The sequence below is a fragment of the Capsella rubella genome, unplaced genomic scaffold (genome assembly GCF_000375325.1).
Source record: "Capsella rubella cultivar Monte Gargano unplaced genomic scaffold, Caprub1_0 scaffold_7, whole genome shotgun sequence".
Taxonomy (NCBI): Eukaryota; Viridiplantae; Streptophyta; class Magnoliopsida; order Brassicales; family Brassicaceae; genus Capsella; species Capsella rubella.
In genome coordinates this window covers 10,584,626-10,606,437 of record NW_006238917.1, presented here as the reverse complement: position 1 = coordinate 10,606,437, position 21,812 = coordinate 10,584,626, and the positions used below count along the sequence as shown (strand labels likewise).

At 33.7% G+C, this 21,812-nt stretch overlaps 6 protein-coding genes across 6 annotated transcripts; 3 read left to right on the top strand and 3 right to left on the bottom strand.

The window, feature by feature from the left end:
• Positions 1 to 211: 211 nt before the first annotated feature.
• Positions 212 to 1,240, bottom strand: LOC17880569 (enoyl-CoA delta isomerase 3). The gene has a single exon (XM_006284383.2). It carries the CDS (start codon positions 1,148 to 1,150, stop codon positions 434 to 436), a length of 717 nt encoding a protein of 238 aa, XP_006284445.1. The 5' UTR covers positions 1,151 to 1,240; the 3' UTR covers positions 212 to 433.
• Positions 1,241 to 2,236: 996 nt separating this feature from the next.
• On the top strand, positions 2,237 to 3,237 carry LOC17880405 (uncharacterized protein At4g14450, chloroplastic). Its single transcript, XM_006286022.2, has 2 exons — positions 2,237 to 2,299; positions 2,608 to 3,237. The coding sequence occupies exons 1-2, from the start codon at positions 2,237 to 2,239 to the stop codon at positions 3,109 to 3,111; spliced, it is 567 nt and encodes a 188-aa protein (XP_006286084.2). The 3' UTR covers positions 3,112 to 3,237.
• Positions 3,238 to 3,600: 363 nt separating this feature from the next.
• Positions 3,601 to 5,313, top strand: LOC17879181 (bet1-like SNARE 1-2). The gene is made up of 6 exons (XM_006284670.2): positions 3,601 to 3,751; positions 3,931 to 4,081; positions 4,624 to 4,680; positions 4,770 to 4,829; positions 4,925 to 5,010; positions 5,129 to 5,313. The coding sequence occupies exons 1-6, from the start codon at positions 3,723 to 3,725 to the stop codon at positions 5,151 to 5,153; spliced, it is 408 nt and encodes a 135-aa protein (XP_006284732.1). The 5' UTR covers positions 3,601 to 3,722; the 3' UTR covers positions 5,154 to 5,313.
• Positions 5,314 to 9,981: 4,668 nt separating this feature from the next.
• On the top strand, positions 9,982 to 11,623 carry LOC17877752 (AT-hook motif nuclear-localized protein 20). Its single transcript, XM_006285767.2, has one exon. The coding sequence runs from the start codon at positions 10,338 to 10,340 to the stop codon at positions 11,190 to 11,192; it is 855 nt and encodes a 284-aa protein (XP_006285829.1). The 5' UTR covers positions 9,982 to 10,337; the 3' UTR covers positions 11,193 to 11,623.
• Positions 11,624 to 17,372: 5,749 nt separating this feature from the next.
• LOC17877523 (serine/threonine-protein kinase BLUS1) lies at positions 17,373 to 19,069 on the bottom strand. Its single transcript, XM_006283572.2, has one exon. It carries the CDS (start codon positions 18,908 to 18,910, stop codon positions 17,453 to 17,455), a length of 1,458 nt encoding a protein of 485 aa, XP_006283634.1. The 5' UTR covers positions 18,911 to 19,069; the 3' UTR covers positions 17,373 to 17,452.
• A 725-nt stretch (positions 19,070 to 19,794) lies between these two features.
• LOC17878699 (FHA domain-containing protein At4g14490) lies at positions 19,795 to 21,262 on the bottom strand. The gene has a single exon (XM_006282579.2). It carries the CDS (start codon positions 21,260 to 21,262, stop codon positions 20,066 to 20,068), a length of 1,197 nt encoding a protein of 398 aa, XP_006282641.1. The 3' UTR covers positions 19,795 to 20,065.
• Positions 21,263 to 21,812: the final 550 nt, after the last annotated feature.

Below are 21,812 nucleotides of genomic sequence, written 5' to 3'. Positions count from 1 at the left end.
AATCATAATTAGTTGACCAAAATAAAAAGAATAAATCAGAGTTTACACTTTACATTAAACCGAATTAAACTAACAAAATAATAATATATCGATTTATTTTATTGAATATTATAACAGTATAATAACTATTGTAACTATTGATATCTGATTTTAAGTGGGATTAATTCTATTTGGGAGAAACTAAATTAGACACATACGATTTAGTTTCCAATACTAGAACATGGCCATGTCAATATAATTTCAACTTACTAGAAATAACAATACTATTTTTTAAAAGATACGAAGTTCTATTTTTTTTTATTTTGGTCACAAACTAATTAAGAAACGTAGTTTATAAGAAATTAATAGACATTGACTTTTGTCGGGCATTAGTCAATTTTCGAACATTAGTCTCCCAACGAGACAATGAATGTTTCGAGAGTCTTAAAGAAGTCTAGAGATTGTTAGTTGCCAAGTTGTTGCCCGTTAAGTTCAGCATCCGACAAAGCTCTGGATACAAACTCTTCCTAATGGATGCATACACCTCACCGTTCCATTTCTTAGCTGCCAAGCTTTCCCCTAGGCTCATTGTTGCCTCCACCACACCTTCCGCACTATCATGCGCCGCCGAGTCCACGATCCCAAGAGCCACGGCTTCTTCTCCTTTTAGCTTCTTCCCGCTCAGCAACAGCTCTCGCCTCGCGATACCTGAACCAACCTTAGCCACGACCAATCCAGAGAAGTAGTCTGGCAGCGGCAGACCAATGTCCACCTCGCTCATGTATAGAACCCCACGGTCTTTCCTCATGAAAACGTAGTCGTGGCTCAGCGCAAACATCAGCCCCGAGGCGGCCGCGTGGCCGTTTAATGCGGCTATCGTTGGCATGGGGAGATCAAGAAGCGCTGCAATCACGGGCTTGAAAGATTTAACCATTTGGTGCATCCGTTGTATGGCTCCGGCTCCAGCTGATTGAGCCCATGCAAGATCAAAGCCGTTGGAGAAGAATTTCCCATGGCCGGTCGTGATGAGGACAGATCCCTTTGTGGACTGAGATTTGGCTTGTTCGAGAAGCGAGAGAACGGATGCGATTGTGTCCGGGTGGAATCTGTGCTCGTCGTCGCCTGTTAGGGTTAGGAGAAAGAGATCGCCACGCTTTTCTAACGTACACATGGTGCCGTAAGGTAAGGATTTAGAAGTTAGGTGGTACAAAACTTATCAGCTGTAGAAGAAGTAAGAGTGAAGTTGAGTAATTAATAAGGGAGGTGGGAACAAAGAAGACACCCAACATGTACATTTATGAAACATGTTTTGCCACTAAAGTCTTTAAATTTGGTAATCTTCCCAACCATTTTGGTCCAGCGTCACCATGTTATTATTTAATGCCGATGAGACGATGTGTACATATGCAGGAATGTGTCATTTTCTTGCTTAAAATTAAAGATATAGATGGCTAACAATTTTCAGTGTGGTTCAACACTTAAACTAGAAGAGTATGATTTATCTATATAACTAGTTTGGTATGAACACAATCTATGAATTTTATTTTCAAGTATGATTATATATTTGGCATGAGTTGATGGACAGACTCTTAAGAGACCAACTTGATTGGTTAAATTAGTTCACTAACTCTAATTAAGTACATGTGGAAATAACTGTCGGTAGATCAGTCCACCAACTTTTCTATTAAATATACACACACTACATAAGGACAAATACACAGTTTCTATAAATCTAGATTGGATCAGTCGGTACCTATTGAATGCTATCAAATTAAACCAGACCTTTAATGTCTTCATGTCAAATTTAAGTGGAAAAAGATGGGCAGACATAATTGATAAAATGAAATCCATGCTTTCGATATTTAAGTTTTGGAAGTTTATTTTTCTTTTGAATAACAATATGACTAGAGATATAAGCTGGACCACTAAACTAGTCGGCCCGACCCGGCATTGATGAACATTAATTTTTTGGGATTAAATTTTAAAACTTGTTTCAGTCCGTACCCGGTCTTTTAGCGACTTAAAGTCATTATATCTAATTTTAGTATATGCCGCATCGTAGGTGCTCAGATTTCCTTGCGAAAAAAGCAAAAAGTCGTGGAGAAAAATTCTCTTTCACAAGTATATTGGCTCCGTCATGGCTCTCCCCAAAGGAGAGTTTATTTCCGATTAACTTGTAATTTGAATATCATGATGACAAAAAGAAAAAAAAGGTTAGTATGGGATCGATTCATCATATACATATTCGACTTCACCCATGATACAAAATCCAATAGACCATGTGTACGAGCTGATGCCCGCACATTGGCTTCACTCTCTCGTACGTGTTGAACATATTCTAGTGATTTCATATAATTAGGCTATGGACCATATGTGAGTGTATATGTAGTCATGTAGACTCGTTCGCATATATAGATGATTCAAAAACATCTAGATATGTATAAAACTTACACAATTGGAATATACACGTTTTGGGAAAATTCAAAAAGAACGTTAACAAACAAACAACAAAATAAGATAAAATTCGAAAAGAATTTGGTCAAAGAGTATTTCCAAAAGAAACAAAATAAAAGAAAGAAAGACAAAACAGCTAAATTTTCTAACTTCAACTCTTTGACCACACCCAAGCGTGTAGCCGTGTACCTAGTTAGTCAACATGTTATAAGTCGTGTACTCGTGTCCCCTCACCTTATATATACCACAATCTACATAAAACATCAGACATCACACACCAACATCAACACAATAATTGGTCTTCTCATCACTTCTCAGACACACAACAAGTTCAGAAATCTAATCTCCATGGCGTCCACGATGCAAAGAACAAACAGCACCGCTATTGTAAACGAGCAGCAACGTAGCCAGCTACAAACAAGACAAGGTCCGTCTTTAGTGATCAAACCAGTGTCGCTTACTAACTGGAACATAACTATCCCTCTTCTGTCACCGGTTGATACTTCCCCAACATCATCCTTCGACCAATCCCATGTTCCTACCCCGCAGAACAAGACTGAGAAACCGGAAGAAGATGAGGCGATCAAGAAGACGCCAGTTTTCAAGAAATGGAAACATCCAGCGTCGCCGGTCTCCTACGAGCCCACGACGTTTGTCCTACCGTTCATCTCGGTTTAAGCGGCCAGCAAGCCGCCCGACCACATGTGAAAGCTCGTTCGTGTAACAACAACACGCGTTTTAAACTATTTTTTTTGTAAAAAAATCTAACAACTCATAGTTTTCTTGATCGTCTTTTTAAGTTACACAAAGGACTAATGAATAATGTTACATTTAAGCATATGTCTAAAGATTATTTTGTTTTCATCGACACTGTCTGTGAATTTACTAATTATATATGTATCGGTTGCTCAATCCTTTTCTTGTTTTGAACGTTTAAAGATGATTAATTTGAATCACACAATAATTATATAAGTCTCATTCAACGACTAGTATAAAATAATATTTGGTTGGACCATCAATTTCATTATCTTAATACAGAATCAAATTTGTCGACCAAAAAAAAAAATACAGAATCAAATTTAATTAGCCATATGGGCCGGACAAAGCCCAATAAGTTCTCTCCCTTTCGTCTCTTCTTCTTGGGACTTGTAACAGTATGAACTTTCGTACGTTTCTCGCAATCAAAATAGTGTCTGGAATTGGATCAAAATCGAGAAACCCTGCGCAATGCTCTAAATCCTCTGTGATGATGAGTTCTCCGTAAGAGAGTAGAAGCGAAGAAGAATCAAATGATGGCTCGAGATATGAATTATCGAAGGTTTGATTTGATCTATTGATCTCTTCCCTCTTCATCCTTTTGAATTTTCGTTCAGATCTCTTCAGATTCTTTCGTTTTTGAAAACACCGACACTCGAATTCGTAATATAGAGTTCGAATTAAAGTTTTGGAGTGTTAATTTTTGGGAAAAAATGGATCTGATTAAGAAGTTATATGCAGGGAGAATCGTGCTTCGAGATCGTCTCTATTTGATGGGCTTGATGGACTTGAAGAAGGTAGATTGAGAGCTTCATCTTCGTATTCTCATGACGAACGTGATAATGATGAAGCTTTGGAGAGTCTGCAGGACAGAGTTTCGTTTCTTAAGAGAGTATGTTTCTTTCATCATCTCTAGAATTTAAAAGAGTCAATGATCATTACAAGTTAAGGATTTAGATATGTTGAGCAACACTATGTGATTTCTTGATTAGTGGGTTTGGCTTTGGCTGCACTGATCTGGCTTGTTTGCGTGAGAACATTCCCTAAAGCATTGCTAGTATAGAGCCAGTTCAATCGTTTTTATTTCTCTTGGCTCGACGAACTTTGAGAGATGATCTAATGCTTTCGGTAATAGTCGTAAAGACAATGCCTTTTTGATGCTATCCTCTTCCTAGTCTTGTTTGATCTAGGTTGCTTGAGATGTAAGTTGGGAACAATGTCTTCTTAGTACGTTTTGAGTCTAGTCTTGCAAAGACTACACCTTTATTGAATCTTGTGGAGGCAGAATCGAACTCTAATGCTTTTTTTTGAAAAGAGTCTAGCCGTTAAAACAATCCCATTTTGTTTTTACGTATTCGATGTTTTCTGTTTTCTACGATTGTCAGATTTAGCTTGCCTGAGATGTAAGTTAGTAATAATGTAATATCTTATCAGGTGACTGGAGACATACATGAAGAAGTTGAGAATCATAACCGCTTGCTTGACAAAGTGGTAGGCTGAAGTTTGATTTCCATATATTTCAATTTGTTAATCTATGTCACATACTATTTGTCTAAGCTGTTTTGTTTTCATATGTCCAGGGGAACAAAATGGACTCCGCGAGGGGAATAATGTCAGGAACGATTAACCGATTCAAGTTGGTTTGTAAATAGACACTCTGCCTTTTGTGTATCTCCCCTTTTTGTTTTGGTTATCAAACTTATATCTGAATGAAACTCGATTTTAACACCGACAGGTCTTTGAGAAGAAGTCTAATCGAAAAAGTTGCAAACTCATTGCGTATTTTGTAGTCCTGTTCTTGGTTATGTACTACCTTATTAGGTAAAGTGCACTGCTTCATATAATGAGCCGAAAACTTTGACTTGTGACAGATACATTTGAACTCTCTAGTTCAAGTCCCAAAGAAAGAGTTCTTATATATGCTAATGTCTTTTTGCAGGCTATTAAACTATATCAGAGGGTGAATTTGGATGCAAGAAGAAAGTAGTGTTTTACATGAGAACTAGGTTCGGACCCGCGCTACAGCGCGGTGGAAAATTACCGGGCTTTTAGTCATTTGTACGTTGTGGGATAATTTATTTGTGTTTATTTTACTTTATTTTGATTATTAATTAAATTCTATCATTTTAGATTGTATTTTTTGTGTTGGTTTCGAATATGTTCAAAATTATTTAAATTGTATGATTTTAGTTGGATTGTTAATTTTAGAACAATATGTGACATATATACATGTATAAATATTATACTATGAATCATTTTTAAAATTTAGGGATTAACCCGCGGTACACCGCATAATCATAAATACATGATTTTAACTTGGACTTTTCATGCAGTTTTGTAAAGTTGCAAATCTCTAGAATAAACAAATAAAGAGCCAATGATTTCTTATTTCTTATCGTGTTAAAATGTAATATCTGTGTTTATGTTACAATTTTCTGGTAGCAGAAACTTATTTATATAGATAATATTTTCTTAGAGTTAGGTTAGCGTTGAAGAAAATATTAGCTTTATAATCAAGCCAGAAATTCGAAACTATTGCCAAATAAATATATTAAAGATGGTTGAAAATAAATTATCCCGTAATTGGTGTGAAAATCATAGTTAATATAGGAGAAAACTATACATCTATATATTAATATAAGATATTTAAGGAAGATTTTGTTTTAAAATATTATGGATAATTTGATAATTATTTTATATTTCTGATTTTTAGGTTAATTTGTTAAACCAATATACAAAATCATACATTAATGTATTTTTCCTTAAACAAATTAAGATTAATGTACTTTCCAAAACCAATATTGATGGATTAATTTGGTAGATTTCGAAATAATATATATGGAAACTGGTATTTAATATCTTTAAATTTTTAGTAAGATCCAATTGAAAAATTTCGGGTTAATTTTTTTAAAAAACCCGACCCAAGAAGTTTTTGTACTTCTCTTTTACTATAGTAGGGATATACCTGTTTCGTCTGGGAATCTAGAATAATTACATTTCCATTTTTGGGTTTCTCCTGATGAATGAGTGAATGATTCAGATTTCAGACACAGTGAAACAACAAGTCAAGGGACAAGACAAAGAAAGAGATTGTGAAGAGACAAGTGAACTAACCGAAAGAAAAAAAAAAGAAAAAATTGTTAGATAGAGACTTGTTTGTCTTGAGGCAAAATCATCTCATCATGTCATTTCATGTAATGTAGCAAAAAGCTTCTTTATGATTTGTCAAACTATTTGATCGCAAACAAACAAGCTCTTTGATCGTGTTAGCAAATTTTTGTCTACATAAAGCTTAATTGATTGATAAAGCTTAATTATTTGGTTTCTGTGATAAAGTTTAGCACTTGTAATATGAACAAAGACAACTTGGCCATGGCGTCTCAAACCAAGTTTTCAAAACGTTCAGACGCAAATATAGTCGTGTATATTGATTGACATTGCTAAAGATCCTAATACGTAACCACAAGTTGATAGGACAGTATGAGGAAAAGTTTGATTTTTTTCCACTTTAGGTAACAAGTTGACAATAAGCGACAAGTATATTTTTGGTTTTGTAATGGACAAGTTGTTGACATGTACATTTCCAATGGTTCGGTTTCTCTCAGTCAAGTCATTGTAACATTTCTTGTATGTAGATTACAGTCTCAACTATTTGCATAAGAGAAGTGAATAATATGTTGCTATGCTAAATAATGTAATTCTTGGAACTACTGTTTAGTCAAATGACCCTGAATTATAATATACGAACTAGAAGATAATTTTTGGGTTCAGCCACAAAATATAATATACCAAAAAGAAAAATAAATTAAAAACCATTAAAATTGTGTTATATGTTCATGAACAACTTATTTTTTTGGGAGTTTTATTCCAAAAAGATTGTTTTTGGGAGTTATATATATATATATATATATTTTTTTTTTCTCTTTATAAGATACTTAATTGTTTGAGTAACATGTATACAGTATAACTTATTTGAAAATCAAAGCATACATTACTTTCTTATATGGCTCTTAATGTATTAATTAATGAATTGGAAAGTGTTGTTACTATAACTATTAGGAAACAAATGAAACATTAAATCAACAAAAATAAGATAACAATATAAGTTTTTAATAATATGTGTGAATTAAAAAACTCAGGACATCATTTTTAGGAATGGAGAGAATAGTATATTTTAGAGTACCATGTTATTGTATGTGAATGTGATTTTCATAAATAAATATAATAAAATGCTTCAACACATGTTCTGCTACATATATTCAACAGGTTGCTATACTATAAACAAAAATATATGTTTGGATTCACACGTATAATGTATAATTAATTATTTCCATTAATGTGATTAAAAACAACGTGTCATTTTTAATAATGAATAACTTATTTCAAAGAGAATAGGTAATATTGGAGGAATACTCAGCCTAAGTCAATTTGACTTGCTTTGTTGAACAAACACTGAAACAATGATGGGTCGATGTAATTTATCTTCATTCGACCTCCAAGTCCAATACCCTCTATCGACTCACAAATTATACATAGGTGCATGCTCTCTTAACAGAGCTTTAAGCTCCCAATTGTTCCAAAACATATGTTGTAATAAGTACACTTTAATCATCCATCGTTTAAAATTGTAGAGAATTGGGGAGACCCTATCCATACCTAAACTTAGTTCCATGACATATATACTATGAAACGACGTTTATTATAAAACGAAATTTAAGTTGTAAATTGATATCTAATTAATATGAAACATAAGAAATGAAACATAAGAAATACTCTGCTTGGTTTTTATATGGAAAAAAGATACCTACATACATGAAATATGCTACAATACATGGTCACACATCCGAAGTTTAAAAATGTATCTCCAACTACACAAACTATATGTATTGCATGCCCACATATATGAACTATATGTAGTCATGTCGCCAACATCACGAACATTTTTCCAGTACACTTTTGGCCGGAATCCGGCGTTGACCCGTTTGACCGGCATTGACCAACATAAATATTCAAAAATTTTAGGTTTTTATTATTTAAAAAATATGTTTTTGAATCATTTATAATATTGTATAATTAAGAAAATATATACAATTTTTAATATAAAAATATTTTGTATATATATATTCAATGCATTGATTTTTATAATTAGTTATTTTTGATAATTCAAAGCTAAACTAAAAAAAAAAGCAATTAGGAAAAATAATAATAAACAGAAAATTTTCCTATTTTAAAAAATATTCGGACATGAGTATCATTTGGTTTAATATTTGAATATTTAATATATAATATGTGAATTTTAAATATTAAAGCATTAGAATCAAACCAATTATGTGTGAGTTTTATTCTACTAGTTATAAAAATTGTTAGATCTTCTATCTTATAAATATTTAAAAGAAACATTGTGATTTTTTATTATTTTAAGTTTTATTTTTTATTATTATTTTACCTAATTGGTTTTTTATTTTAGTTTAGTTTTGAAATTATCGAAACTAACTAATTATAAAAATCAATGCATTGAATATATATACAAAATATTTTTATATTGAATATTGTATATATATTTTTTAATTTACAATATTATAAATGATACAATAACATAATTTCTAAATATTAAAAAACTAATTTTTTTTTTGAATATTTATGTTGGTCAACGCCGGTAAAACTGGTCAACGCCAGATTCCGGCGAAAAGTGTACCGAAAAAAATGTTCGTGATGTTGGCGACATGATTACATATAGTTCGTAAATGTGGGCATGCAATACATATAGTTTGTGTAGTTAGAGATACAATGTTAAACTTCGGATGTGTGGCCATGTATTGTAGCATATTTCATATAGTTAGGTATCTTTTTTCCTTTTTATATACAATTTTCGCTAATGCAATCATCATCTACCTAAAAGTTACAAGTGACTCGTTTAACCGCCACTTAAGTTAAAACGCAAAATATATATTGAGTGGGCAAAGTACTTATATTAGAAGATTAGAAGTTAGTACGTTATTATTGAAACGTATTTAATATATGTCATATACTATCTTATTGTAGAAATAGGGTGAGAAACTTGTCGAGAGTGGAGTCGTCGTGGCAAGGGAAAATGACGTGCTCCCCACCACCCCAATGCTCACGCGCACTAACCCCACTCAACCCTAAATTTCCAATGCTAATTTCTTAGTTACAAACCTTTTAATTTATTTATCGATAACTACATTTTTGGTATGCAAAGCTGCAAAACAATACATTTGAGATATTTACTCCTCAAATTTGAAGAAGAAAATGATTCCTAGCTAGCTCCCCATGCCAAAACATTCTAACACAATGACAATACATATCCATCTCTTTTCAAACATTCAAAAAAAAAAACGAACAACACAATTTGGTCTTGTTCCCCATTTTATATTCTTGTTTGTCTAGGTTATTACAATTGTTGTTTACTATTCCCAATAAACGTGAGTCCTGACCGATCTTTCTTAAAAATATTGCACCATGTGATTACCATAAAAAGGTAGGAAACCCAAGACTTGTGTAGTAGTCGTAGACAACTTCAATGATATGAGTTAGTGTGTGAGTTCTGGTGGAAAATGAAAAGATGAGTTCATTAAATACGAATACGTTATGGTCTTTCTGGAGCTTTAGGACTTTGGCGTATTCAATTACACTCACTGTTGGTTTTAACTTTAAAAATAGAATAGACGCATGAATGGGTCCAATATCAATTTAACACATAGTATTGCGTTCTTGGATTCTATATAAACCCTATATAAATAATAATACTATAAACTTGTGAAAAAATAATTATTGCCCACTTTCTCTTTCTCTCTCTCTCTCCCTCTGAGATTTTGATTCTAGCAAAAGAAAATCAAAGTCTCGAAAGCCTTGCCTTTGCTTTGATTCTAGTTCCATTCCAAAATTGCATCTAATTCTCTTACCTTAGTCTTTTCTTCTTTTATTTATTATCAACAACTCCAAAATTCCATATGTAATTAGGCAAATCAAATTGAAAAGAAAATTTTCAAGAAAGAGCTATACATACACCTTTTGACCTTGTAAAGTTGGAACCCTAGAGAGACCTTTCAAGCAAATCGATCAGGTTTAACAATTCCTTCTTCTTTCTTTCTTGTATAGATTTTTCCAAATTCTTGGAAAGCAATATTATGTCAAACCCTTGGTGGACGAACCAGAGTGGTTTAGCCGGTATGGTTGACCACTCGGCCTCCGCCGGCCACCATCAAAACCATCACCACCAAAGTCTTCTTAGCAAAGGAGATCTTGGTATAGCCATGAATCAGAATCAAGAAAACGACCAAGACGAAGAAGACGACTCTAGAGAAGGAGCTGTTGAGGTGGTCAACCGTAGACCAAGAGGAAGACCACCAGGATCCAAAAACAAACCCAAGGCTCCAATCTTTGTGACAAGAGACAGCCCCAACGCACTCCGTAGCCATGTCCTTGAGATCTCCGACGGTAGCGACGTTGCGGAGACAATAGCTCACTTCTCTAGACGCAGACAACGCGGCGTTTGTGTTCTTAGCGGTACGGGATCAGTAGCTAACGTCACCCTCCGTCAAGCCGCCGCAGCAGGAGGTGTAGTCTCACTCCAAGGAAGGTTTGAGATCTTATCTTTAACCGGTGCTTTCCTCCCTGGACCTTCCCCACCCGGGTCAACCGGTTTAACGGTTTACTTAGCCGGAGTCCAAGGTCAAGTCGTTGGAGGTAGCGTCGTTGGACCTCTCCTGGCCATAGGGTCGGTCATGGTGATTGCTGCTACTTTCTCTAACGCTACTTACGAGAGATTACCTATGGAAGAAGAGGAAGACGGCGGCGGCTCAAGACAGGTTCAAGGAGGCGGTGACTCACCGCCCGGAATCGGTAGTAGCCTGCCTGATCCACCGGGGATGGCCGGGACAGGGCCAGGCTACAATATGGCGCCGCCGCATCTGATTCCAAATGGGGCAGGTCAGTTAGGGCACGAACCATATACATGGGTCCACGCAAGACCACCATACTGACTCAGTGAGCCATTTTCTAAATATTCTATATAAATAAAATATATAGTGATTTGATGTTATTAGTATCTATATATTACACAAAGCTTTGATTGTTCGAAACATAAATAAGTGTCAAAGCTTTGATTGTTTGGAAACATAAATAAGTGTCAAAGCTTTGGTTGTACTCTTAATGGAAATATTATAGAGCTTGGAAGGTACAAAGAGACGAGATTAATGGACAGTATTACTCCCACGAAATGAATAAACATTGTATTGTATATTCGAATGTTTGTCTTTTTGTTTTTGGTTTAGTAGGATTTAAGTACAATATTTGTATGTGTGTTGCTGTTGTGGTCTTTAGATACTTTACATTTTGATTGGCACAAATATCATAAGTTATAATATATGTAATGGTGGTTCAAACGATAAAGGAACATCGAGAGTATTGCATATATGTGCGTTTCGATATTATATTAGTTCTGGTTCGTGAGTATTTTATAAGGTTGCACTTGCACACCATTAGTGATTATTACAATAAGTCCATTGTGTGGTCGTTTCTTAAATCTTTGGGTAAATGATGCTACTTGGAGATTGTTTAGTATGACTTTTTTACAAACGAAATAATGAGAGAGGGTATTAAGGATTTTGTTGACTGACTAAAAGGATATGTGCTCTCTATGTATATTAATTAATTAAGTTATAGTCCAACAAATGAACAAAGAATGGCACAAAACATGAGGGAAGCTAAAACCATAAATGAACCCAAAAAAATGGTAGACGTTATTGGCGATAATGATTTGAGGAGGTTTATTTTATTTACTTTTTTTCTTTGAAATCGTAAATATATATACTGTATATATATATATATATGTATATATATATATGAAATGTTTTTGGTTGATAATACAATTATATATATATATAGGGGGAATGTCAAAAATACACATTTTCTAACATCACTTTTTAAAAATACTCCTCTTTCTAATTCTATCAAAAAGTCAATATAAAATTTGAAATTTATCAAAAAAATGTGTAAATTTATATTTATAAACACAAATTATCTTTATATGTGTGTAAATTTACATATATATATTTCATAAATATCGTATAAATAAATTTTAAAAATCATTTAAAAACCTTATAAACTTTGTAAACCTTTTAAAAACCTTATAAAAACCTTATAAATGCGGTTTATAACCTTTTTAAAACCTTATAAATATTTGGATCTAGTCTTCCAGTAGTAATTATGATCTTGATTTACCTTATCAACTATGTAAAATTTTATAATTTTTCATATTTGAAAAGGAGTATTTTTGAAAATAGCTAGAAAATTGTATTTTAAAAATAGGTACACCAGAAAGGGCATTTCTCAAAAATACTCTTATATTATAAAGGGTGATTTCTAAAAATACCATTAAAATACATTTTTTCAAAATTACCACAAAACTAAAACTAAATTTTAAATATTAAACACTAAACCTTACCTCCAAACCCCAAAAACTATATCTTAAATATAAAATAGTCAACTCAACCTAAAACATAAACTTTACACCTTCATTTTTTTTTATGTCTATGGTATTTTTAGAATGAAAAATAAACAAATTATAGTACTTTTGAAAATAAAACTTAAAATGTGATATTTTAGTGTATTTCTCTATTATAAATATAGTATAATTTTTGAACTTCTTAAGAAGAGAAATTCCTTAAAATATTTTTTTTTTTCTTTTGTTACTATTATTCCAGGTAGGTTAAGTCTTGAAGTTAGAGATATCTGGAAAAAAAAACATAAAAAAATTAGAGATAGCTCTGGAGCAAACGAAATATACTCGATATAATTTGTTTTTTTCATGCCTTTATTTATTGTACAAGTGGAATAATAAATATGTTCAACTCACCAACCCAAGTTTTTCGTTGAAAAAAAAAAAACCATAGAGAAATCATGTGATGTTTAAAAGTTTAAAACACATGTATGAAAAGAAATAAGTATTTTCTTATACGTTCGAACGTGTAGTGTATCTGAAAGCTATACCACTCTGGAGTCTGAACCACTAATCATATTTACCCAATAATCCTGAATACTATAAAGACCACCATTTCATATCCATATTGAGAAAAACAAAAACAAAAAATTTCTTCTTTGTCTTCAATAATTCGATTAAGTCAATCGAAATACTGAATTACTCTTGGACGTTATTCCATATCACATCACATCACGAAATAAAATAAAAAAAATCACATATGATTAGGTAAATGTGCTAGGGATTTGTCATCCTCTCTTCAGACATATAAAAGCAAATTTCGGCACAACAATAACCTTTATCTCTACATCACAAGCCCATTTGTTATATATTAACAATATAAGTATTAACAAAAAAAAACTTGTAATCTAGTTAGTGTAAATGTCATTATTTTCAGTGTGCCTCCTCCCAAATTCAAATATGCATAACAGATGATATTATATAAGTAATGCATTATAGTATTTTCTTGTTAATTAGTTCTAATTGGTAATCATTTATTCTTGTTATATGTATTGTACCATTTGTCTTGAAACTAATTATAAAAAAGATTCTACATACATTTTTCGGAAAAATATTATTAGACAGACTATTATTTTTGTTTTTTGACCCAAAAAAAAAAGACTATTATTTTGTTTCTTATTTCTATAGTACATTTACTTTGTTTTAACTATTTTAATATGGGTTTCAACTATTTTAATATAATTTTGTCATCTTTTTTTTTTCCAAACCAACAAACTTGCATTGCTTTGTATTATCAATTAGATCTATTAGAATATACTTCTAAACAAATAAAACTGCCGCTTTAAATCATTCTAGACGGTATTTTCTCTTAAGATTTGTGAAAAATGTATCTTATATTTAAATACTTTTGCATTGAGGATGCCCTTATGTCACTATACAGAGCATTCGTTATGTTTCAGCCAAAATAGTGACAATCTAACAATTTTGGTTATTATACCAATAATAAAGTGTTATAGTTCCTTTGTAGATACCATATGTATCACGTCAAGTCGGGGTGGGGGGATCCTAGAAATGACGAAACAAAACATGAAGGACCATCTTCACATGAATTCACGTGTCATTTGTCAAACCAATGGGACGTATATAACTATTCTTTAATACAAATTTAAATACTTTTGAATATAATATCGAGAAACAACAAATGAGGTCACATCATTGGAAAGCTTAATTAGAGCCAGCTTTAGTTTGCTTAATCAGACCAATTTACTTCGTTAACAATAGTAATTCTCAAGTGCCGCCAATATAAGCATCGATTTAGCACTTTATTATGGGACTATCTATATAGTAGTAGAAAATTACAAATAAGATTAATTTTTCAAATGCAAGAGCTAACTAAGACTGTATCTTTTTAGTTCGACTATTAGACAGAGACGTGCGTGTTTAGTAGAACCGTCGCAAGCATTTGAGAAAGCAACGCATAATGCTGAATTTTATTTGAGGATACCTAACATTATCGAGAACATATTCATAGAAATTGTAGAAGACTACGTTTCTTTTTACTGATGATGTGCTTATAATTAATTTAAATTGATGCTAACTATCAAAATCCTATGAACTTTGGAAGCTGTAAAAGCCGCAATCTCATCCATTCTCACTAACTGTGGTGTTTCAGTGGCATCCACTAAACCTAATTAATGAAATTTGGACCACCTAATAAACAAATGAAACTAACCTTTACTTTCTTTTTGCATCTACAAACCTTTTTTTTAGTGAAATTCTACTTTGTTCTGATATAATCTTCATAAAATAAACATAAAATAAATTAAAAATGCTTAGCAGTAACAAAACCTTCAAAAAAGGATTCTTTAGCACCTTAAAAAGTTAAAAATAGACTCATCCTAATTAAAGTTAAAAAAAAAAGATAATTGAATTGTTAACGAGACTTCCTATCGACAAAGGAATCATTTGTTACCGAAAATATCAGTAAACTTACAATTGGGTGGAATCTTAAAATGTCTACTTAATAAGCTAATTCGTATGATTGAACTAGACAAAAGATTTCCATCAAGTATTACATCATTCCCCACTTCGCAATTCCATTAATATTATAATCTTGTTTCAAAAATAAAGTAATTATTAACTATATTAATGCATATGAAAAGTCCAAATAATTAATAAAGGTATATTGTTTAACACTAGTCACATCCCATTTTGTATGTTTTAACATATGAATAAAGACAGAACTATATATATTTAGAGTTGTTCTAATATGTTAGGTATTTTTGTTTTAACATACAGTATTGTTTAATTCTATGAATATGATGTAAGTTACTTGAACATTTTAGGATAAACAAACATTAACATACTTAATCCTAGCGGTAAACCGTATAACCCGCTTTTATTTGTAGGTTGAATCATCTTAGACATAAGAGTAGTAGTCGAAGGCTTATTGTAACAACAGAACGAACCCAGTTGCTAAATTTCTCCTTACATGCACGTCCAAAAAAGGAATGCAAGGAGGACTATCATATTCCTATGTTTTGTCCAAAAAAATGGTTACTTATCTAATTTTTGTTTTCCATGATTTTATTTCTTAGCACAATGATATAATTATACCACCTTATATATAGAGCCAACGTAAATATATTTTATTGTCATTTTAATAAATCAAAATGACAAAATTCATAATAATTTTGACTAAATCCCCTAATTACTTAACCTGTTAGATTATCATATCATATAATGTATATGGTTTTTTCCAGTATATATAAAAATTATGTTCAAAAACCCCCACTATCAATATTTTTTTTTATTTTTCTTTTGTCAACATTTCTGTCTGATTTTAGACTTTTGTTTTGAGAATTGAAGAATATATATAGAGAGAGAGACTTGTGAAAACAAATAGAGCATTGTTGTTGTTGTGTTGTTAAATTTCCAAGGAAAGTAAAAGAAATGTATGGGAAAGAGGAAACTGGAAGAAGCTCTTCTTTTGACTGACTGATTCAAACTATCTGTATCTACTTCTCCCCTCACCCACCCACACGTGTACGTACTTTGCCTTTTCCTCCCGTATATACCGCGCGACCAAACCCCCCTCACCTCAAATTTTGTCTTAACATTTATTAAAATCTCTAATATATAAAAAATTAAATAAAAAATACAATGTTGTTGTTCCATCTTTTTCTTTTTAAATTATCAATCTTACATGTTCTTTATACTACTATTTTAGAAATACTTTAATACATGTTATGCATATGTTTATAAAAATAACTACCAAAATCAAAATCTATACGCGTAAGACCATTTTCAGCTGAGCAACCTATGAAGAGTACTTAAAATGAGAGAGACGAGAGAATAGAAGGAATAAAGAGAATAGAGAGAAGAGTCCGGCAAATAAAATGAAAGAAAAGAGAGAAATTTGTTTTTTCGTTACTATTTTACTTTTCCACCAATTAAAAATGCGCCACGTACCGTTGCTAATGGATTGCTTCTGTTGCCATGTGAAGCATCGTTTCTCTTTCATTTGGGCCTTTTTTCCTCAAAAGTCATTAAATTTTTAGTTCACTTAAACTTTAGCAACCCTTATTTCTCCTCCACTGGAGCTGCTGTAAGGCATCCACAGACCACAATGAATACTTGTTGTTAGTAATATGTATTGTTGTTTATGTTTGAACTCGAGTGATATTAACACAGACCAATATGATGTTGCTATCTATCTCGTTCTTGTAAAGCATATGTGAAACTGAACTATTTTGGAGCTGATTTATCAAAGATGTGATTAGAAAATATTGACATGCAAGTTGCATGATGCAACCCTATGTTCATCCCAGCTTATGCTTATATTTTAGCCCATGATCGTAAGAACTTAGGGTCGTATTGCCCAATCAGTTCTACATTTTTTTTTTTGGAAATTGATCCATTCATGTTAATTCTTTTTTTTAAGATTAAGAAGTTTGAAAAATGCAAAATAAAAGAAAATTATTATTACATTACTACTATGAACGTAGAACTGATATAAGAACTAGCATCAGCAAATATTGGTCTATTTGTAACAATCATTTTCTCATTTTCTTGTAGTGATATTCTTACTTCATATTTGATATTTTTCTGTTGTTGTTTGTGAGAAATATTCTTTATAGTTGGTAATATGACCCTAAGCTTTAAACCAAAAAAAAAAAAAAAAATTATGACCCTAAGCTTTTTTAAATTTGTAAACTTAAAATATAGAAATATGTCATGCCATCCACCTAAATGATTTTTACATATAGAGAAGATAACAAATACTAACGAAGTTTACAATAGTTAACCTAAAACAGTATCTTTCTCAGCACGCAAGGTCTTAAGCTTCTCTGCTTCCAATTCAATCTTCAGCTTCTCCACCATCTCTAGAAGCTCTTCTTCTCTGCTCTTCTCTTCCCTTTCCTCACTCAATGCTTCGATTATTATCGACACTCTTGCTCTTTGATGCTCTAAGCTTTTCTTCAACACTTTGAGTTTCTCTAACACCAAATCTCTATCAAACCCCACAACCTCACCTTCCTGGATTTTAGTTTCCTCCTTTGATAAATCGAAACCGAGTTCAGACCCGGTGATTGTAATGTTCTCGTCTTCCGGTTTTTCTTGGATTTGATCTTCTTTACGTGGACTTGACTCAGAAGTTTCTGATTCAGTAGTTGGGAATACTGGACTTAGTTGGAGATCTTCTTCACGAAAATTCCACCCACTGATTCTCCTGTTCTTCACTATCTCTCCATCTTCCTCATCATCATCATCGTCTCCAACACTCTTGATCAAAATCTTGCTCTCTAGAAACATCTGCTCTGCATTTGACAAGCTATGCAACACGTTCTTGACCACAAAGTCTACTCCTTTACAGTTCTTGAAAAACGGATGCTTCAACAACTTCTCTGCAGATGGTCTTTTAGCAGGATCTTGCTCTAGACACAAACCAACCATTTCTCTAAAAGCTTTTGAGAACTTCTTGTTCCCCTTTTTGCTGCTTCCGCTTGTATTGATCTCGTAATCAGAGAAATGAAACCTTTTGGTGATCTTCATGAGCAGACTCTTCAACGGCGGTAAGTGAGATAACGGTGGTCTCCCGTGAGCTAACTCCAACGCTGTTATACCGAACGACCAAATGTCTGCTTTGAAACCATACCCTGTGTGAGAGTGAACCACTTCCGGAGCCATCCAATACGGCGTTCCCGCTATATCAGTCAACCTTAAAGAAGACGATGTTGTTCCAGATGAGGAAGTCACGGGTTCATAGATCGATGCAGAGACTCCGAAATCAGCAAGCTTCACAGATCCATCAGAATCAACCAAAATGTTACCGGCCTTGATGTCACGGTGCAAATGACCCTGATCATGAAGATACGATATTGCATTCAGAGTTTCCTTGAGGAAGACGGAAATGCAGTTTTCTGGTAACCCACTTGGAAAAGACGAAGAGACAATAGAATGAAGAGAGCCACAAGACATGAACGGCATAACCACCCAAAGACATCGATCAACGGTGAAGGAACAATAAGCATTGAGGATATTCGGATGAGAAAGCAGAGACATGGTCTTGGTTTCACGGCGAAGGCTGTCAAAGTCAGCCCGAGACTGATCAAGATCGATGGCTTTGATGGCAACTACCATTGAGTTCATTGGAATGCATATGGCCTTGTAGACCGAAGCACTAACACCAACACCTATCTTGCAGATGATCTCGTAGGCCTCAGCTTCAAGAGGGAACTCAAGCTTGTTACGAGCCATAAGAGAAATAAGATGGGTACACTCTTGGTTATTGAATAGTTAGTTTTTTTTGCGTGGAAGGTGGTCTTTTAGAGGCTAATAGTAGCATGATGCTATTCAGTATTCATATAGGGATGAAAAAGGAAAGAGTTGGTTTAGCATGTGAACTTCAAAAAAGAAAAAAAAAAAGAGAGCCATAAATGTAAAAAGCAGAAACCTTATCTCTTACTTACAGGTGATGAATATGTTGATGAAACAATAAGATGAAGCATGTGAAAGTGCTAACTAACTAACCTTAGTTAATGAGATTCTAACACTTTGGTCTTTTCAAGGACCCAAAGGGCAAACAAAATCCTGAAAACTTCAAACCTGTAAAGGCGTCTTCAGTGATTAGCATCCCTATTCAAGTTAAAATCAACAAATTGATCAAAAAGTTTATAGAAACAAGGTGAGGTGGTCTATAATAGTAAGTACTTCAAGGACAAGGAAAAGAAGGTGAACTGCATCGACTTTATGAGAAATTAACGTTAGCATCAGTGAAATAAGTCACTCCACGGTAACAAGAATACGTAAATGAGTTAATGAAGGAGAAGGGTGTGTGTGATTGCACTTGCACGGTAGCTTGATGTAACATATGAGCATTCCCGTGACAACAAAAACACCACAGGCTCGGGTAAGAGACAAAGAGAAAATGGAGCTATCAATATATATATATCTTTCCTCATCTCACAGTTAAAGCTATAATGAAATATTCAGATATCTAGACTGGCTTTGCAATTTGATTTTTTCATGGCACTATTGAAGAACTTGCTTTTGCCTTTGACCACATAAGAAGGAAAAATAGACTAGAGCAAAGACGTCAGACTTCTTGGCATCTCACTGGTAGCATTAGAACACCAATATGCTAAAATAAAATGACAATAGGACATGACTTGTATAATTCGAAACTGATATATGAGCCCCCAGCGGTGTTCTTGAACATTATTATAAAATGGACCAAAGTCTGAAACTTACTCAAACATCAGCACTTCACTGTTTACTTTATCTCACACGCAAAACCTATGCAATTAAATCATTGCAGTCAAAACTCTAAGCAACACAGCCAAGCCACAGCATTAAGGTCCACATCATAAGAAAACATGTACATGCACCATATCAGTTGAACACTTTTTCAATTCAACACCGACACTCTTTATCCTGAACTTGTCTCTGCTCTGAAATATATTCACGAACTCTTCGAGTTTTACTTCGCATGGGCTCAATCATACTTTCTGTCTTTTGATTTATCTCTTTTGACAGATGACCCTCCAAAAAGCTAAACAATGCTCCTAATGTCATCTTTCCTAAGTCCACCTCCACCACTGTACCAAGCTCACTCTTCAAATCTTCTCCAACAGGACAGCTTGGACCCTGCACTCCAGCATCATTATCCTCATCACCTTCAGAGCTCTTCAACAACTTTTGCTCTACTTTCTTCTTCTTCTTCCCACAACTCTTTCTGGCTCGTTTTAAAACCATCTCCAAATCCAAATAAGAATCTCCAACAATATCAATCTTCTTGCTTCTTGTAGCCCTTGTAACCCTCTTCTCCTTTAAAGTCTCTTCCTTCTCTACATTAACCATCCCCAAACACGATTCCTCTACACTCCCAATCTCCTTGCTCCTTGTAACCTTACTGTTTACTCTCTTCTTAACTACTCTCCCTGAATCTTCCTCTACCATTGCACAATCCTTAATTTCAACTTTAACCGAGTTCACACATGAACTCTTGATACTAGCAATACCCCTAAAGTTTCCCTTTTTCTCCCCCAATTGTTCCGCCTCTTCTAATCCATCAGAAACCCCTAATTTCTCAGAATTCTCAATCTTTCTAACTTTCCTAACCCTAGAACTCGGCTTATCCACCACATTCTTCACATCAAAACCCTTTTCTTCCTCGACATCCCCAAAATCACAACTTTCGGAAAATCTAACTCGCTTACCCGCATTACCCTGACGCTTATTGCCCATCCTTGGTCGAGGCGGAAGCTTCTTCTTCTCCTCCTGAACATCATCAATCACAAAACTCACCACAATAGATGTATACTCACCAAGTTCGATAACATCTCCATCTCGTAGATCCACCAACGCCTCTGATTCAAGAGTACTCGAGTTCAATAAAGTACCATTCGAAGATCCAAGATCCTGAATCACCCAATTCCCAGAAACCGACTCGATCCGAAGATGCTTCGTGGAGATTCCAGCGTCTTTGATTGCGATCTCATTACCACGAACGATGCGACCAACCCGAATCGTAGAACCGGGTTTATACTCTAGTGTATCGCCTTCTCTCGGACCCTCGACGAAGGCTAATCTCAGCAAAGGCGTCACCATTGTTCACTGTAAAATGAATCAAACCGTTGCGCTTCAACCGATTGCGAATTTTGAATTATGAGTTGAGAGCTTCTCGCACGTGTGAGAGATTTTATCGCACGCTCCATTTAAAATCCAATGGATTAATTAATTGGGTATCTTAATGGGCCTAAAAGGGCTTATACGCGGCAAACGATGAGACATGTGATGTCTAAAACCTATTGGCCAAACCACTGTCACTATTATTACCCCAACTTCCAGCAACACACGTGAATCACTCCCTTATCCACTTTTTTCAAACCTTTTTTACTCTCACGCTCCCTTACACCTCGCGTGTATCTCACCTTCTCGTTTGTTTATATCCTCAGTGAAAAATTCCTTAATTAATCTTTCTATATTATACATTAATTATGATCTTATCCTAATTAAAACGTATTTGGCAAATGGCAAAACGTTTGCTTCTTTACATATCTAAACAGAATAATTGATTTTTAAATTTTAAGTATATTCCATTATTTTTTTGCTTATTTTTTTGCCAAGCAAAAAAAGAGCAGTGTGAGGTTATCTTTGG